This window comes from Bombina bombina, chromosome 3, assembly GCF_027579735.1.
Source record: "Bombina bombina isolate aBomBom1 chromosome 3, aBomBom1.pri, whole genome shotgun sequence".
NCBI classification, from domain to species: domain Eukaryota; kingdom Metazoa; phylum Chordata; class Amphibia; order Anura; family Bombinatoridae; genus Bombina; species Bombina bombina.
In genome coordinates this window covers 403,432,779-403,452,912 of record NC_069501.1, presented here as the reverse complement: position 1 = coordinate 403,452,912, position 20,134 = coordinate 403,432,779, and the positions used below count along the sequence as shown (strand labels likewise).

At 40.4% G+C, this 20,134-nt stretch overlaps 1 protein-coding gene across 4 annotated transcripts in view; it reads left to right on the top strand.

Moving 5' to 3' along the window:
• Positions 1-20,134, top strand: part of HIPK1 (homeodomain interacting protein kinase 1) — a 271,891-nt gene that overhangs the window by 172,712 nt on the left and 79,045 nt on the right. For 3 of the 4 annotated variants that reach the window (XM_053706571.1, XM_053706572.1, XM_053706569.1), the window contains 2 exons: positions 6,827-6,969; positions 7,546-7,731. In XM_053706571.1, the coding sequence (XP_053562546.1) occupies positions 6,827-6,969; positions 7,546-7,731 (329 nt within the window). The remainder of the gene's footprint in view (positions 1-6,826; positions 6,970-7,545; positions 7,732-20,134) is intronic. The other variant, XM_053706570.1, reaches the window with a different exon arrangement.

The following is a 20,134-nucleotide window of genomic DNA, read 5'->3' as shown; positions in this document are numbered from 1 at the left end:
AACGTTTGTTGCACAATTTGGATGTTGTTCGCGCTCTAAAATTCTATTTAGATGCTACAAAGGATTTTAGACAAACATCTTCCTTGTTTGTTGTTTATTCCGGTAAAAGGAGAGGTCAAAAAGCAACTTCTACCTCTCTCTCTTTTTGGATTAAAAGCATCATCAGATTGGCTTACGAGACTGCCGGACGGCAGCCTCCCGAAAGAATCACAGCTCATTCCACTAGGGCTGTGGCTTCCACATGGGCCTTCAAGAACGAGGCTTCTGTTGATCAGATATGTAGGGCAGCGACTTGGTCTTCACTGCACACTTTTACCAAATTTTACAAGTTTGATACTTTTGCTTCTTCTGAGGCTATTTTTGGGAGAAAGGTTTTGCAAGCCGTGGTGCCTTCCATTTAGGTGACCTGATTTGCTCCCTCCCTTCATCCGTGTCCTAAAGCTTTGGTATTGGTTCCCACAAGTAAGGATGACGCCGTGGACCGGACACACCTATGTTGGAGAAAACAGAATTTATGTTTACCTGATAAATTACTTTCTCCAACGGTGTGTCCGGTCCACGGCCCGCCCTGGTTTTTTAATCAGGTCTGATAATTTATTTTCTTTAACTACAGTCACCACGGTACCATATGGTTTCTCCTATGCAAATATTCCTCCTTAACGTCGGTCGAATGACTGGGGTAGGCGGAGCCTAGGAGGGATCATGTGACCAGCTTTGCTGGGCTCTTTGCCATTTCCTGTTGGGGAAGAGAATATCCCACAAGTAAGGATGACGCCGTGGACCGGACACACCGTTGGAGAAAGTAATTTATCAGGTAAACATAAATTCTGTTTTTAATTTCTTTTTGTAGAATGCTTCCTTTGTAAATGTTTGCATGTATATCCCCCTCCTCTGGAATAGGTAGTTGGGGGAATACCATGGTGTAGATTTTTTTTTTTTTTTTTAATATATTTTTTGGCATATAAGCAAACCGTTAGTTATTAGATTTTTTTTATTTCATTTTTTATGTATGTTTTCTCAAACATATTGACCTCAAACAAAATAAAGACTAGTTGATGCAGAAATCAAAGACTGTCCTTCTCTTACTAGTAATCTAACTGTGGCTCACCTTTAGTTTATCATTCTGAGGATTACGCTACTTTTACTGCTTTGCCTGAGATTGCGTTTGTTTGTTGCTAAGCTTTGCATATTTTGGTCTTTCCCTTGTCAAGCAGTTCGTCACTTGGAACGCCAGATCTCTGCATCATATATGGGATGACATTTCTTGCTGTGTATTAAACTTATATGCTTTGTCTTGTGCAGGTGGTGTTTTTTTTTTTAAAGAAGCATGGTGTGTCTTAACATTTTTTACTTTCTTTTAATATATTCATTTATATAAATTAAATTCATACTGTATGCATTTTTTTCTGCTAGAAGACTTGTAACCAAAAAAAAGTGGCTCTGTATCTTGCAGAAATGTGTTGTTTTGTACTGCAGAAATGATATTCCGGAACAGCTGCTTCTATGTGGTTGTATGTATTTTTAACAAAAAAGTAAAATAACCAAATACTACTTTATCATTAAATTGTTAATGTAAAAGGACATGGAGATAATTTTACAGTGTGTTTTATTATATGCGTGTGTGAATTTGTTTTAACTTCTATATCTATTTATCTCACTGCCACAGGGAAAGGACAGTGATAGTAAACTCTACCCTTTTTAAAATTAGATCTGGAATGTTATTGATATTTTAGATGGAGTTGAATTCATCAGTTGTAATGAAGTTGCACTATAACTTTTTAATATAGATATGAAATTCAAATACCACACGCTCTGCTGCCCACTCCAAAAGTCAGCGGTTTGAATTGTTGTCCAATGAGCGCTCTAGCTACAAGAAAAGGCGCCCAGAGGGGAAAGAGCTGATTGGACAACAATTCAAACCGTTAGCTCTCAGTAAAGTTTACTTTTAAAGTGGGCAGCAGAGCGCAGGGTATTTGAATATCATATCTACTTTAAAAAGTAAGTTATAGCGCATCTTTATTACAACTGATGAATGAACACTAACATTCCTCATCTGATTTTATAAAGGGGAAAGTTTACCATCACTTTAATGCTCTGGGTACCTCTTTGTGGCAACAAGCAGCCTGGTGGGAGTGTACTATAACTATCTTCTTCCTAGCCTTCTTTTTGTAAAAAAAAAAAAAAAGCCAGATGCAGCTGAAATGGGAATATTAAAGTGTTTCTCATAAAAGAAATTTACATTTTTAAAGCAGATTTAGATGCTAAAGAATAAGTCTTCTTAATTTAGAATACAGATAGCATTTATAAAGTTTTGTGATATTCTACGTCAGGGTTGACAAGCTACAAATAATACAGATATGCCAGCTTTGAATTATTTTAAACGGTTTAGAACAGAAGCCTTTTTCTACATTTTGAATAAAAAAATGTAAGTAGATAATGCTGATAACACCCCTCTTAAAATGAATTTTACCTAGAGAGCAGTGTCTGTTTCTGAACCTTTCACTGCATGATTTTGCTTCCAATGAAGGATGAAATGAAGTAGTATCATCTCATTGACCATATATCCTATTTTACCTAAGCCCTGCAGGATAGAATGTAATGTCTCGGCTTTATATATTGACCAATACCTTTTTAAATGTATTACTGTGACAAGCAGTACATTTTAAAAATAGAACTTTATCAAATCCAATCTTCCCTAATACTAAGCTGTCCCTGAGGCGTATTCCATAGTAGCAACACAAAAGCTGTTTTGGGCTGCAAATGTAGGTCACAGTGGAGACTGTATCGAGGCCACTGTGTGTTTTAAGCATGATGGAAAGCCACATACTTTTATGAAAATCACCATATATCTGCATAATGTTTTTCTTGGCACATTATGTCCTTGTCCCACACAAATTATACAAAATCACAGATTAATTTAGTATTTAATGATACATTTTCAGAATGTTTATAATGCTCTCATATTTAAATCACATGCAACCATTTAATTTTGCCTCTGTTTTAACACCTTAACTGCACGAGGAACTTGAAATACACAATTTTGTTATAAATCTTTAGCCATTTTCTTTTCTTCAAGCAATTAAAGTACTGTTCCAGTATTTTCAGAGAAACTTGCTGAATTGGATTTGCTCTTCATTTAAACTTCTCTTTCAGAGGACCGTACATATATCACTTCCTTTTCATCAGAATTAAAGTAATTCTTCCTTTTAAAGGGACAGTAAGTCAAAATTAAACTTTCATGATTTAGATATAGCATGCAATTTTAATTTTCATAGGAGCTTGTGAGTTTACACGTGTCTTTCGTAAGCTATGGCAGCAGTGTATGGCGTTGCTACAAACCATGTTGCGTAACACTGCTGCTATAGCTTACTAAAGTCGTGCTCGTTCTTGAGCTTCTATGAAGCTATGTAGATATACTATTCAACAAAGGATACCAAGAGTACAAAGCAAATTTGATAGACTGCATGTTCTGTCTAAACCATGAAGTTTAATTTTGACTTTACTGTACCTTTTCAGGTTAAAGTCATGGTGTATGGAAATGCTCAGTTCTGCAGTACAATACATTATCTTTAAAGGCAATTAAAGAAATGTAGTTTACTTTACTCAAATACCTTTTAGTTTGCTCAGTTTTGATGACAATTTGCCAAATACATGTAGCTGTGCCTCAGAGCTGATGGACAGAACCTGATTTAAAAGGCCCACTCTAGCTGTTCTGCATCACTCCTTGGTTTCTTCCTTTTAGACAGGTAGTTTAGCCATCGGATGTCTGATTCCTTATTTTTGCTGACCAAGATCCAAAAATATGGCTTTTTTTTTTTTTTCTTGTCCAATGACATACATTTGAAATCCCTGGATTGCATCGTTGTCCCTGAACTTGACCTATACATGTCCCTATGGAGTCTTCAGAAGAGGATGTAAAAAACAAACAGGTTGTGAATTGGGCATCATAACGTAGTACCGCTGCTGTATAGAAAGGCTCGGGGAGCTTGGATTGGCCCTGTCTCCGTGTTTCACTTATTTTTGCTTAAGGCAGTGGGTCATGCCTTCATATTTAATGCTAGTATGTCAAGCAAGTACAAAAGGATTATGCATTCATATATCAGCTCTTAAGAGTCCAGCTTGTCAGCTTGCTTTTTCTTTAGGAGGATTTGTAGAAAGGAATCATTTATCCTTACTAGCCTGTGGTTACAGATAATAGCTATGAAGAAACCATGGACTAACCTGAACTTAGTGTTGCAAAACCATCATTGATTTTGCATATTGAGGATCTTTTCCAATCCACCTTTGACCTCCTTTTTGGTTGGCAAAAAGTTAGTTATTTTTGTATATGGATGTAAAGTTGATCATTCATATTAAAGGGATAGAAAAGTTAAAATTGAAAATGTGCATTTACATCTTAAAATAAAAACATTTTTGTAATATACTTCTATTGGCAAAAATACTAAGTAACTCATTGTCCTATGCACATATGCTGTGAGTGCCCTGTGCACCAGCATTCAAACACCACCCCTCTCCGAGAGTAAGCAGTGGCTTGTATGACACAAATGAAGTCTAATCTATTGCAGTACACATCTCTGAACAGGCATGGTGTTTGGATCCTGATCCTCTAGTCACACACAGCATATGTGCGTATGCCAGTGAAACAATACTTTTATTAGAAACGTTTTTGCTAATGAAAAAAATTCTGTAATGCATTTGTGCATATTTCATTGTTGACGTTTCTATTCCTCTAAACTAACAAATTATGTTTAGTTCCTGTTAATGATCCGATTTGAAAAATGCTCTTATTAATAGTCTTGGATCTGTTAAGGTGGCATTTTAGTGAAAACTAAAATGCATGTGTTCTGCACAGATCATGTACACAGTGAAAGCTGTCACTAAAAAAAATTGGTAGCATTTTCAGTATATTGCAAAATGCTTCTTATAAAGAGTCCATTTCAGCTCTTTTAGAGACTAGGGATGAGTGCCTCACAATGGTCTGGCACCATTTTATATAATAATGGGAAAACACCTCTGGAGACATTTACCAACATGTTTGTTTAGTGTCCTGTATGGATGGATAAGCAAGAACAATAATTCACCTTCAAGATGGAGAAAAGTTCAAAGCAAAAATGGATACTAATGCATTGACAGCAGTACATATCCCAGGAAGACAGAGCAAGCTTACCAATGATCTCCGCAAAACAAATATACATACAAAAAGGCTTTGAGAAACTATTTGGAATCAGTGATAGACTGATGGATAGAAAAAATCAGACATTACAGATTTGAAAAGAGCATTTTGTATAATCAACCCTTAAGCAAAGATTGAAGTCTCAGATGGTTCCGATGTCTCATTTTTTTTGGCCATTCTCTTTATTCACAAAGTTTAAATGGCAAGGCTTAGTAGAGGCTATGAATTGACACTGGCTTTTTGTGGATAAACTTTATGATTGAGTCATGCTCTTTAATAGAATATTCTATTCCATAAGCCAGAAAAAGCTGTCATTTGTGATTGGTTACAACATACTACTAGATGCGGTTTCCACTAAGAGACTTCAGTTCATAAAACATATTGACTCACATTGGAATGTTTTCCTTTTAGGAAGCAAGATATAAGCAAAATATTACTATACAAATCAGGAGAAGGTCTTAACATTATCTGAATGTCTTGCAAGTAATAGTCCCATAACGTATCAAATTTAAAAAACATCTTAATAGAGTGATGGAAAATGTTTATTTCTATTATACAGTTCTTCAGAGCTATGACCAGAAACTTAACTTTTTGGTTGTGCAATGAGAAATAACCTTAATTAAATATATATGTATCTCTAGCTTGCAAACGCATTTCATAAAGTAGAGGATCAAAGCTGCAAGCATTATAATCAAAAGATACATATTTAGTCTTTTGCTAGGGTAAAATTGTAATATGGACAGTTTTATTGTTCCTAACAATGGAATCACCACTGGCTTTTAGAGTCGAGGCCTGTTCTGCACACGCTAAGTTCCACTGGACTAGAGGACTAATTTGAGATAATGCCCTCTGTTATTGGTTATTACATGAACTCTTTGAATGAAGGCTTGTGAAAGACGGCAGTTTTGAGTTGATTTTTAAGACTACATTCTGGGCGATTGCTTTACAGTTGAAACAAGCTTTGCGTGCGGTGTTACTTTTCACAAATTGCAGAACGTCTTATATTTAACATTCTTCAATATCCATTCATTCCATTTGGTAGTCCAGGGTAATGTTAAATTGTTTGCTTCTGTAGTGGGCAGAGAACAAATGTTTGTGTCACTTTTTCATTATGGTATACAGCAGGGCTTGACAAACCTAACTTTTTGGGTTACTCTCCATATATCTATAAACAAATATCACTGTTTGGCCCTAAATATTTTTACTGGCTCCTAAATTTTAAACAGATTTGTCAACCCCAATTTTCTTTGATCATATCTATAGAAGCAAAACACTTTCTATGTAGTATAGTTGTTACCTTCCGAATAATAGGAACGGAGGAATTAGGTAAGAGATTTGGGCCATTTCAACGTTGTGGTTAGATGTCTGTTTCTGTTTGTTGGCTTTGAGGTAGGTCTAAATTGGTAAATTGTCTTTTATAACTATTAGCCTAGAAAACAAAAATTGGGTGTAATGTAAGAAATGTAATTTATCCTTTACTATATTCAGCAAATTACCTGGGTATTTTGAATCAATTTTATATCTGCAAGATAACAGGCCACTGACTATGGAATGTTTGAGGTAAACTGAGTTGTGTTTTTTTTTTTTTTTTTTTTTTTAAACTTGGTCATGAAAGAATTGTTTTGTCTCCCCTTCCTTCTTTGCATTTTCCAGCAGGCCTGGCCTGGTGGGACGCAACAAATTTTACTTCCATCCGCGTGGCAGCAGCTTCCTGGGGTTGCCCTTCACAATTCTGTTCAGCCAACTGCTGTTATTCCAGAGACCATCGGAAACAATCAGCAGCTCACAGACTGGCGGTAAGTCCCCTTGCTATTGAGGATTATGTTATCTGTTACTGTTATCTATTCCTGGGTGCTTTATGTTTATACGTTAATCTGCCCTTTTCTTTATTTCATAAATGTGGGTGAATACCAACTTATGTGCCACTGTTTTACTCAAAATTAGTTAGTAGACCTAATATTTATGCTTTTATTAAATATTTACAACCATACCATCAGAACCATGTTATGCTACTTTTCTTAATTTAATGTGCTTTACTGAAATTTCCCACAATGTTTTTCTCTTTTTATGGAAATCCCTGGTTTCCTTTATGAACGGATTTCTTTAATAAAAAAAAAATCTTACTCAGATGCGTTTTTTTTTGTGTTTTATTTTTAGAAATGTTCACATTTGAAATAAACTTAGGTGCTCCCATAAATAGATTTGGACCTCAAAATGTATTGTGCTGACATATAGGGCCTCTTTAACATGAATTTTATTTTGAGTTCTGCTTGTGTGTACCTCTTAGCTATACCCCCTTGTGCATTAGGAACACTTATGGTTTGTGTCATCCAGCAACTGCTCTATTTAGTATGCTCTGTTTCCTCCATTAGAAACGCACATTCTCATGGGAATCAGTATAGCGCATTGATGCAGCAGCCATCTTTACTGACGAACCACATGACCTTAGCTGCCGCTCAGCCCTTAAATGTGGGGGTTGCTCATGTCGTTCGACAGCAGCAGAATGGCAACATGTCCGCAAAGAAAAACAAGCAACAGCACGTTCAGAATAATGCCAAGTAAGCACTTCTTTATTACCATGTGAGCAGTATGGCAGCAGTACTATTTAAAGGGATGTTAAATAGTCAGTTTCATTGTTGTAATAATAAAAGTAAAAGCACTAAGCAGTTCCTTATACTTAAAGGGACATAATACTCGTATGCTAAATCACTTGAAACTGATGCAGTATAACTGTAAAAAGCTGACAGGAAAATATCACCTGAGCAGCTCTATGTAAAAAAGGAAGATATTTTACCTCACAACTTCTTCAGCTCAGCAGAGAAAGTTCTGTGTAAAAAGTTATACTTCAGATGCTGTCCAGCTGCAAGTAAAAATAAAAAATAAAAATCGAGTAATGAACAGCAGCCAATCGGCATCAACAGTGCTGAGGTCATGAACTCTTTTACTGTGATCTCATGAGATTTCACTTAACTCATGATATTTCATAGTAAACTTCCTTAAACTGAATAGGAAATAAGATGAGTGTGCACAAAGCTCGCTCCTTTGCCTGTCCCGGGACAGGCACACTGATTTGCTGCTTAGAAGTCCTTTACAATGGGATGTGGCTACTGGGGAACTTTTGAGGTAAAATATCTTTCTTTTTTACATAAAGATGTTAAGGTGATATTTTCTAGTGCTGCATCACTTTCAAGTGTTTCAATATTTGGGTATCATGGCCCTTTAATATAAATCATTGCAGAATTTTTTCTTAATCTATTTAAATGGATTTTACTTTTTTATTTTTTTTATTGCTTCCTGTCACAGCCCTACTTGGAGTAGGAGGCCTTTAGCCTAGAAATTTTATGATATCAGGCTAAGATAAAACTTCATGCAGAGAATAGACTAGATAACAGGGAGACAGATTTGCTCATGCCCAGAACTTACAGAAGAAAACTTGAACTTGAAAATCCTCTGCTCTTAAAAAAACTGGGGGCTACACTGAGAATTTCTAAGTGCTCATTTTGCAATAAAAAAACCCCAAAATGTATGCTTACCTGATAACTTTATTTCCGGTATGGTGAGTCCACGGCTTGAGTAATTACTTTTGGGAATATCACTCCTGGCCAGCAGGAGGAGGTAAAAAGCACCACAGTTAAACTGCTAAGTATCACTCCCTTACCCACAACCCCCAGTCATTTGACCGAAAGGAAATGGAGAAAATGGAGTAACACAAGGTGTAGAGGTGCCTGAGGTTATAGTCAAAAGAACAACTGTCTTAAAATAAAGGGTGGGGCCGTGGACTCCCCATATCCGTAAATAAATACATTTATCAGGTAAGCATAAATTTTGTTTTTCTTTCCTAAGATATGGTGAGTCCACGGCTTGAGTAATTACTTTTGGGAACCAATACCCAAGCTAGAAGACACAGATAAATAGGGAGGGACAAGACAGGCAGTCCTAAACAGAAGGCACCCACCTCTTGAAGAACCTTTCTCCAAAAATTTCGAAAAAGGATGTAGAGAAGACCAAATTGCAGCCTTGCAAATTTGATCCACAGAAGCTTTATTTCTTCTGTTATGTGTGATCAGTCCACGGGTCATCATTACTTCTGGGATATAACTCCTCCCCAACAGGAAATGCAAGAGGATTCACCCAGCAGAGCTGATATAGCTCCTCCCCTCTACGTCAGTCCCAGTCATTCTCTTGCACCCAACGACTAGATAGGATGTGTGAGAGGACTATGGTGATTATACTTAGTTTTTATGACTTCAATCAAAAGTTTGTTATTTTACAATAGCACCGGAGCGTGTTATTACTTCTCTGGCAGAGTTTGAAGAAGAATCTACCAGAGTTTTTTACTATGATTTTAACCGGAGTAGTTAAGATCATATTGCTGTTCTCGGCCATCTGAGGGAGGTAAAGGCTTCAGATCAGGGGACAGCGGGCAGATGAATCTGCATTGAGGTATGTAGCAGTTTTTATTTTCTGAATGGAATTGATGAGAAAATCCTGCTATACCGTTATAATGACATGTATGTATACACTTCAGTATTCTGGGAATGGTATTTCACCGGAACTACTCTGTTAAAGGTCACTAATCCTTTTAATAAATATTATCATGTTAAACGTTTTTGCTGGAATGTAGAATCGTTTACATTGCTGAGGTACTGAGTGAATATATGTTTGGGCATTATTTTCCACTTGGCAGTTGTCTGCTTTAAATTGTGACAGTTTCGTTTCTCCTCACTGCTGTGTGTGAGAGGGAGGGGCCGTTTTTGGCGCTCTTTTGCTACGCATCAAAAATTTCCAGTCAGCTACTATTATATTTCTTGCATGATCCGGTTCACTGACAGATCTCAGGGGTCTTCAAACTTCTTTGAAGGGAGGTACATTCTCTCAGCAGAGCTGTGAGAATTTTATATTGACTGTGAATAAAAACGTTACTCTATAATTTTTTATGTCAAATTTAGTTATTGTTATTTACTAATGGGAACAAACCTTTGCTAAAAGTTGGGTTATTTTAAAGTCGATGCTATAACTGTTTTTCAGTTCATTATCTCAACTGTCATTTAATCGTTTAAGTACCTCTTTGAGGCACAGTACGTTTTTGCTAAAAAAGATTATAACCAGGTTGCAAGTTATTGCTAGTGTGTTAAACATGTCTGACTCAGAGGAATATATCTGTGTCATTTGTTCCAATGCCAAGGTGGAGCCCAATAGAAATTTATGTACTAACTGTATTGATGCTACTTTAAATAAAAGTCAATCTGTACAATGTGAACAAATTTCACCAAACTGCGAGGGGAGAGTTATGCCGACTAACTCGCCTCACGCGGCAGTACCTGCATCTCCCGCCCGGGAGGTGCGTGATATTATGGCGCCTAATACATCTGGGCGGCCATTACAGATAACATTACATGATATGGCTACTGTTATGACTGAAGTTTTGTCTAAATTACCAGAACTAAGAGGCAAGCGTGATCACTCTGGGGTGAGAACAGAGTGCGCTGACAATACTAGGGCCATGTCTGATACTGCGTCACAGCTTGCAGAGCATGAGGACGGAGAGCTTCATTCTGTGGGTGACGGTTCTGATCCAAACAGATTGGATTCAGATATTTCAAATTTTAAATTTAAATTGGAGAACCTCCGTGTATTACTAGGGGAGGTCTTAGCGGCTCTCAATGATTGTAACACCGTTGCAATACCAGAGAAACTGTGTAGGTTGGATAAATACTTTGCGGTACCGGCGAGTACTGACGTTTTTCCTATACCTAAGAGATTAACTGAAATTGTTACTAAGGAGTGGGATAGACCCGGTGTGCCGTTCTCACCCCCTCCAATATTTAGAAAGATGTTTCCAATAGACGCCACCACTCGGGACTTATGGCAAACGGTCCCTAAGGTGGAGGGAGCAGTTTCTACTTTAGCTAAGCGTACCACTATCCCGGTGGAGGATAGCTGTGCTTTTTCAGATCCAATGGATAAAAAATTAGAGGGTTACCTTAAGAAAATGTTTGTTCAACAAGGTTTTATATTGCAACCCCTTGCATGTATCGCGCCGATTACGGCTGCGGCAGCATTTTGGATTGAGTCTCTGGAAGAGAACCTTAGTTCATCTACGCTTGACGATATTATGGACAGGCTTAGAGTCCTTAAACTAGCTAATTCATTCATTTCGGAGGCCGTAGTACATTTAACCAAACTTACGGCTAAGAACTCTGGATTCGCCATACAGGCACGTAGAGCACTGTGGCTAAAATCCTGGTCAGCTGATGTTACTTCTAAGTCCAAATTACTTAATATACCTTTCAAGGGGCAGTCTTTATTTGGGCCCGGTTTGAAAGAAATTATCGCTGACATTACAGGAGGTAAGGGCCACGCCCTACCTCAAGACAAAGCCAAAGCTAAGGCTAGACAGTCTAATTTTCGTCCCTTTCGGAATTTCAAAACAGGAGCAGCGTCAACCTCCACTGCACCAAAACAGGAAGGAGCTGTTGCTCGTTACAGGCAAGGCTGGAAACCTAACCAGTCCTGGAATAAGGGCAAACAGGCCAGGAAACCTGCTGCTGCCCCAAAGACAGCATGAATCGAGAGCCCCCGATCCGGGACCGGATCTAGTGGGGGGCAGACTTTCTCTCTTCGCCCAGGCCTGGGCAAGAGATGTTCAGGATCCCTGGGCGCTGGAGATCATATCTCAGGGATACCTTCTAGACTTCAAATTATCTCCACCAAAAGGGAGATTTCATCTGTCAAGGTTGTCAACAAACCAGATAAAGAAAGAAGCGTTTCTACGCTGTGTACAAGATCTGTTATTAATGGGAGTGATCCATCCAGTTCCACGGTCGGAACAAGGACAAGGGTTCTACTCAAACCTGTTTGTGGTTCCCAAAAAAGAGGGAACTTTCAGGCCAATCTTAGATTTAAAGATTCTAAACAAATTCCTAAGAGTTCCATCGTTCAAAATGGAAACTATTCGGTCAATCTTACCTATGATCCAAAGGGGTCAGTACATGACCACAGTGGATTTAAAAGATGCTTACCTTCACATACCGATTCACAAAGATCATCAACGGTATCTACGGTTTGCCTTCCTAGACAGGCACTACCAGTTTGTAGCTCTTCCATTCGGATTGGCTACGGCCCCAAGAATCTTCACAAAGGTTCTGGGTGCCCTTCTAGCGGTACTAAGACCGCGAGGGATTTCGGTAGCTCCGTACCTAGACGACATTCTAATACAAGCTTCAAGCTTTCAAACTGCCAAGTCTCATACAGAGTTAGTTCTGGCATTTCTAAGGTCGCATGGATGGAAAGTGAACGAAAAGAAGAGTTCTCTTTTTCCTCTCACAAGAGTTCCATTCTTGGGGACTCTTATAGATTCTGTAGAAATGAAGATTTACCTGACAGAAGACAGGTTAACAAAGCTTCAAGATGCATGCCGTGTCCTTCATTCCATTCAACACCCGTCAGTAGCTCAATGCATGGAGGTGATCGGCTTAATGGTAGCGGCAATGGACATAGTACCTTTTGCACGCCTACACCTCAGACCGCTGCAATTGTGCATGCTAAGTCAGTGGAATGGGGATTACTCAGATTTGTCCCCTACCCTGAATCTGAATCAAGAGACCAGAAATTCTCTTCTATGGTGGCTTTATCGGCCACACCTGTCCAGGGGAATGCCATTCAGCAGGCCAGACTGGACAATCGTAACAACAGACGCCAGCCTGCTAGGTTGGGGCGCTGTCTGGAATTCTCTGAAGACTCAGGGATTATGGAATCAGGAGGAGAGTCTCCTTCCAATAAACATTCTGGAATTGAGGGCAGTTCTCAATGCCCTTCTGGCTTGGCCCCAATTAACAACTCAGGGGTTCATCAGGTTTCAGTCGGACAATATCACGACTGTAGCTTACATCAACCATCAGGGAGGGACAAGAAGCTCCCTAGCTATGATGGAAGTATCAAAAATAATTCGCTGGGCAGAGTCTCACTCTTGCCATCTGTCAGCAATCCACATCCCGGGAGTGGAGAACTGGGAGGCGGATTTCTTGAGTCGCCAGACTTTTCATCCGGGAGAGTGGGAACTTCATCCGGAGATCTTTGCCCAAATACTTCGACGTTGGGGCAAACCAGAGATAGATCTCATGGCGTCTCGCCAGAACGCCAAACTTCCTCACTACGGGTCCAGATCCAGGGATCCGGGAGCGGTTCTGATAGATGCTTTGACAGCACCTTGGAACTTCGGGATGGCTTATGTGTTTCCACCCTTCCCGCTGCTTCCTCGATTGATTGCGAAAATCAAACAGGAGAGAGCATCAGTGATTCTAATAGCGCCTGCATGGCCACGCAGGACTTGGTATGCAGATCTAGTGGACATGTCATCCTGTCCACCTTGGTCTCTACCTCTAAGACAGGACCTTCTGATACAGGGTCCATTCAAACATCAAAATCTAACTTCTCTGAAACTGACTGCTTGGAAATTGAACGCTTGATTTTATCAAAGCGTGGTTTTTCTGAGTCGGTTATTGATACCCTGATCCAGGCTAGGAAGCCTGTTACCAGAAAGATTTACCATAAAATATGGCGCAAATACCTATACTGGTGCGAATCCAAACGTTATTCCTGGAGTAAGGTTAGGATTCCTAGGATATTGTCTTTTCTACAAGAAGGTTTAGAAAAGGGTTTATCGGCTAGTTCTTTAAAGGGACAGATTTCAGCTCTGTCCATCTTGTTACACAGGCGTCTGTCAGAAAATCCAGACGTCCAGGCCTTTTGTCAGGCTTTAGCTAGGATCAAGCCTGTGTTTAAAGCCGTTGCTCCGCCATGGAGTTTAAACTTAGTTCTTAATGTTTTACAAGGTGTTCCATTTGAACCCCTTCATTCCATTGATATAAAATTGTTATCTTGGAAAGTTCTGTTTTTAATGGCTATTTCCTCGGCTCGAAGAGTCTCTGAGTTATCAGCATTACATTGTGATTCTCCTTATCTGATTTTTCACTCAGATAAGGTAGTTCTGCGTACTAAACCTGGGTTCTTACCTAAGGTAGTTACTAACAGGAATATCAATCAAGAGATTGTCGTTCCATCCTTGTGTCCAAATCCTTCTTCAAAGAAGGAACGTCTTCTACACAATCTGGATGTAGTTTGTGCCCTCAAGTTCTACTTACAGGCAACTAAAGATTTTCGCCAAACTTCTTCCCTGTTTGTCGTTTATTCTGGACAGAGGAGAGGTCAAAAAGCTTCTACTACCTCTCTCTCGTTTTGGCTTCGTAGCATAATACGTTTAGCCTATGAGACTGCTGGACAGCAGCCTCCTGATAGAATTACAGCTCACTCCACTAGAGCTGTGGCTTCCACTTGGGCCTTTAAGAATGAGGCCTCTGTTGAACAGATTTGCAAGGCTGCAACTTGGTCTTCGCTTCATACTTTTTCCAAATTTTACAAATTTGACACTTTTGCTTCTTCGGAGGCTATTTTTGGGAGAAAGGTTCTTCAGGCAGTGGTTCCTTCTGTATAATGAGCCTGCCTATCCCTCCCGTCATCCGTGTACTTTTGCTTTGGTATTGGTATCCCAGAAGTAATGATGACCCGTGGACTGATCACACATAACAGAAGAAAACATAATTTATGCTTACCTGATAAATTCCTTTCTTCTGTTGTGTGATCAGTCCACGGCCCGCCCTGTTTTTAAGGCAGGTAGATATCTTTTAAATTATACTCCAGTCACCACTTCACCCTTGGTTACTCCTTTCTCGTTGATTCTTGGTCGAATGACTGGGACTGACGTAGAGGGGAGGAGCTATATCAGCTCTGCTGGGTGAATCCTCTTGCATTTCCTGTTGGGGAGGAGTTATATCCCAGAAGTAATGATGACCCGTGGACTGATCACACAACAGAAGAAAGGAATTTATCAGGTAAGCATAAATTATGTTTTTTGAAAGCCCAAGAAGCGGAAACAGCTCTTGTGGAATGAGCCGTTATGCAACTTAATATCTATGGAATGCAACAGCTCAAACGGAGCCAGTTGTAAAACTTTAAGAACAAGGTTAAAGCTCCAAGGAGGAGCAACAGACTTGAAGACAGACCTGATTTGACCAAGGCCTGACAAAAAGATTGCACATCTTGCACATCCGCCAAACGTTTATGTAGTAAAACTGATAAAGCAGAAATCTGACCCTTCAGGGTACTGACTGACAATCCCTTCCCCAGGCCTTCCTAAAGAAAAGATAAAATAGAATTCTAATACTACTCCAAGAGTAGCCATTGGATTTGCACCAATAAAGATATTTACGCCATATCTTATGGTAAATTTTTCTAGTTACAGGATTGCGAGCCTGAATCATGGTCTCAATGAACGACTCAGAAAAACCATGCTTAGACAGAATTAAACGTTTAATCTCCAAGCAGTCAGCTTCAGAGAAATAGATTTGGATGAAGGAAGGGACACTGAATCAGGAGGTCCTTCCTCAGAGGTAGTCTCCAAGGTGGGAGAGATGTCAACTCCACTAGGCCTGCAAACAAGATCCTGCGAGGCCACACAGGGGCTATTAGAATCACCGACGCCCCCTCCTGTTTGATACGAGCAATGACTCGTGGAAGGAGAGCAAACGGCGGAAACGGGTATGCCAACCTGAAAAACCCAAGGAACCGCCAGAGCATCTATCAGAACGGCCTGCGGATCTCTTGACCTTGAACCGTACCTTGAAAGCTTGGCGTTCTAATGGGACTCCATCAGCTCTAACTCCGACACCCCCCATTTGAGGACTAAGCTGGAAAACGCCTCCGGATGGAGTTCCCACTCCCTGGGATAAAAAGTCTGTCCGCTCAGAAAATCCGCTTCCCAGTTTTCTACTCCTGGATTGTGGATGGCAGACAGCAATTGTGGGTCTCTGGCCACTGAAGAATCAGAGTAACTTCCTTCATGGCTAAGGAACTCTGAGTTCCTCCCTGGTGATTGATGTAAGCCACATAGGTTATGTTGTCTGACTGGAACCTGATAAACTGAGCTGAGGGCAACTAAGGCCAAGCCAATAGAGTATTGTAAATTGTTCTCAACTCCAAGATGTTGATGGGAAGAGCAGACTCCTCCCGAGTCCAAAGGCCCTCTGCTTTTAACGAGTTCCAGACTGCTGCCCAGCAGGCTGGCGTCCATGGTCACGATCACCCAGCAAGGTCTCAGAAAGCATCTGAGACAGATGTTCCTGAGAAATCCACCACAGGAGAGAATCCCTTGACGACTGATCTAACTCTATTCTCTGAGATAGATCCGCATGATCGCCATTCCATTGTCTGAGCATGCACAACTTGAGAGCTCTCAAAAAGGAATTATGTCCATGGAAGCCACCATCAGACCGATTACCTCCATACATTGAGCCACTGAAGGATGAGCAGTAGCCTGACGAGAGAGGCAAGAGGAAATTATTTTGTTTTTCCTGACCTCTGTCCGAAAAATCTTCTTCAATAGAGAATCTAATATGGTCCCTAAGAACACTACTCTTGTAGCAGGGGATAGGGATCTTTTTTCCTGTTTCACATTCCATCCATGGGAACAAAGAAAAGACAATATCTCTGTGTGAGATTTTGCTTGTTGAAAAGATGGCGCCTGAACCAATATGTCGTCCAGGTAGGGTGCCACAGCAATTTCACGAAAACGGATCACTGCCCCCTGAACCTTTGAAAAAATTCTGGGAGTCGTGGCTAGACCAAATGGTAGGGTCACAAACTTGGAAGTGTTTGTCCAGAAAGGCAAATCTCTGCAATCTGTGATGGCCCCTGTGAATAGGAACATGAAGATACGCATCCTTTAGGTCTATGGTTGTCATGAACTGACTCTCTTGTACTAAAGGAAGAATGGAGCGTATAGTCTCCATCTTGAAGGATGGAACTTTGAGAAACTTGTTTAGACACTTCAAGTCTAGAATGGGACGGAAAGTTCCCTCTTTTTTGGGAACCACAAATAGGTTGGAGTATAATCTGAGACCCTGTTCCTGCACTGGAACTGGAACTCACTACCAGGGAGGAAAGATGTTGTATACATTTCAAGAACGCCTCTCTCTTTATCTAGTCTGCAGATAATCTTGAGAAAAGGAATCTGCCTCTGGGAGGAAAAATCTTGAATTCCAATTTGTAACCCTGGGACACTATGCCCACAGTCCAGGGATCTGGGACATCTCGTATCCAGGCTTGAGAGAAGTAAGAAAGTCTGCCCCCCACCTGATCTGATCCCGGATTTGGGGCAAAATCTTCATGCTGATTGTGAATCGGCTGCAAGTTTCTTTGTTTCCCCTTGTTCCTAGACTTGGATTGTTCCTGCTTGGAAGAAGAAGAGGAAGGCTTTCCTCTGAAGTTACGAAAGGAATGAAAATTACTCTGACGTCCTTTAGGCCTATTCTTCTTATCTTGAGGTAGAAAAGACCCTTTCTCCAACATAGGTGTGTCCGGTCCACGGCGTCATCCTTACTTGTGGGATATTCTCCTCCCCAACAGGAAATGGCAAAGAGCCCAGCAAAGCTGGTCACATGATCCCTCCTAGGCTCCGCCTACCCCAGTCATTCTCTTTGCCGTTGTACAGGCAACATCTCCACGGAGATGGCTTAGAGTTTTTTAGTGTTTAACTGTAGTTTTTATTATTCAATCAAGAGTTTGTTATTTTAAAATAGTGCTGGTATGTACTATTTACTCAGAAACAGAAAAGAGATGAAGATTTCTGTTTGTATGAGGAAAATGATTTTAGCACCGTAACTAAAATCCATGGCTGTTCCACACAGGACTGTTGAGAGCAATTAACTTCAGTTGGGGGAACAGTGTGCAGTCTCTTACTGCTTGAGGTATGACACATTCTAACAAGACGATGTAATGCTGGAAGCTGTCATTTTCCCTATGGGATCCGGTAAGCCATGTTTATTAAGATAGTAAATAAGGGCTTCACAAGGGCTTATTAAGACTGTAGACTTTTTCTGGGCTAAATCGATTCATTATTAACACATATTTAGCCTTGAGGAATCATTTATTCTGGGTATTTTGATATGATTATATCGGCAGGCACTGTTTTTGACACCTTATTCTTTAGGGGCTTTCCCTAATCATAGTCAGAGCCTCATTTTCGCGCCGGTATGGCGCACTTGTTTTTGAGGACAGCATGGCATGCAGCTGCATGTGTGTGGAGCTCTGATACATAGAAAAGTCTTTCTGAAGGCATCATTTGGTATCGTATTCCCCTTTGGGCTTGGTTGGGTCTCAGCAAAGCAGATTCCAGGGACTGTAAAGGGGTTAAATATAAAAACGGCTCCGGTTCCGTTATTTTAAGGGTTAAAGCTTCCAAATTTGGTGTGCAATACTTTTAAGGCTTTAAGACACTGTGGTGAAATTTTGGTGAATTTTGAACAATTCCTTCATACTTTTTCGCAATTGCAGTAATAAAGTGTGTTTAGTTTAAAATTTAAAGTGACAGTAACGGTTTTATTTTAAAACGTTTTTTGTGCTTTGTTATCAAGTTTATGCCTGTTTAACATGTCTGAACTACCAGATAGATTGTGTTCTGACTGTGGGGAAACCAAGGTTCCTTCTCATTTAACTATATGTATTTTATGTCATAAAAAAATTTAGTAAAAATGATGCCCAATATGATTCCTCAAGTGAGGGGAGTAAGCATGGTACTGCATCATCCCCTCCTTCGTCTACACCAGTCTTGCCCATACAGGAGGCCCCTAGTACATCTAGTGCGCCAATACTCCTTACTATGCAACATTTAACGGCTGTAATGGATAATTCTATCAAACACATTTTAGCCAATATGCCCACTTATCAGTGAAAGCGCGACTGCTCTGTTTTAGAAAATTCTGTAGAGCATGAGAACGCTGATGATATGGTTTCTGAAGGGCCCCTACACCAGTCTGAGGGGGCCAGGGAGGTTTTGTCTGAGGGAGAAATTTCAGATTCAGGAAACATTTCTCAACAAGCTGAACCTGATGTGATTACTTTTAAATTTAAGTTGGAACATCTCCGCGCTCTGCTTAAGGAGGTGTTATCCAATTTGGATGATTGTGATTATCTGGTCATTCCAGAACCACTATGTAAAATGGAAAAGTTCTTAGAGGCCCCGGGGCCCCCCGAAGCTTTTCCTATATCCAAGCGGGTGGCGTACATTGTTAGTAAAGAATGGGACAGGCCCGGTATACCTTTAGTACCTCCCCCCATATTTATAAAATTGTTTTCCTATAGTCGACCCCAGAAAGGACTGATGGCAGACAGTCCCCAAGGTCGAGGGGGCGGTTTCTACTCTACACAAGCGCGCCACTATACCCATAGAAGATAGTTGTGCTTTCCAAGATCCTATGGATAAAAAATTAGAAGGTCTGCTAAAGATGTTTGTTCAGCAAGGTTCCCTTCTACAACCAATTGCATGCATTGTCCCTGTCACTGCAGCCGCGTGTTTCTAGTTTGATGAGCTAGGAAAGGCGATTATTAGTAATTCTTCTTCTTATGAGGAGATTATGGACAGAATTCGTGCTCTTAAATTGGCTAATTCTTTCACCCTAGACGCCACCTTGCAATTGGCTAGGTTAGCGGCGAAAAAATTCTGGGTTTGCTATTGTGGCGCAGAGCGCTTTGGTTAAAATCTTGGGCAGCGGATGCGTCTTCCAAGAACAAATTGCTTGACATTCCTTTCAAGGGGAAAACACTCTTTGGCCCTGACTTGAAAGAGATTATCTCTGATATCACTGGGGGCAAGGGCCACGCCCTTCCTCAGGATAGGTCTTTTCAAGACCAAAAATAAACCTAAGTTTCGTCCCTTTCGCAGAAACGGATCAGCCCCAAGGGCTACGTCCTCTAAGCAGGAAGGTAATACTTCTCAAGCCAATCCAGCCTGGAGACCTATGCAAGGCTGGAACAAAGGAAAGCAGGCCAGGAAACCTGCCACTGCTACCAAGACAGCATGAAATGCGGGCCCCCGATCCGGGACCGGATCTGGTGGGGGGCAGACTC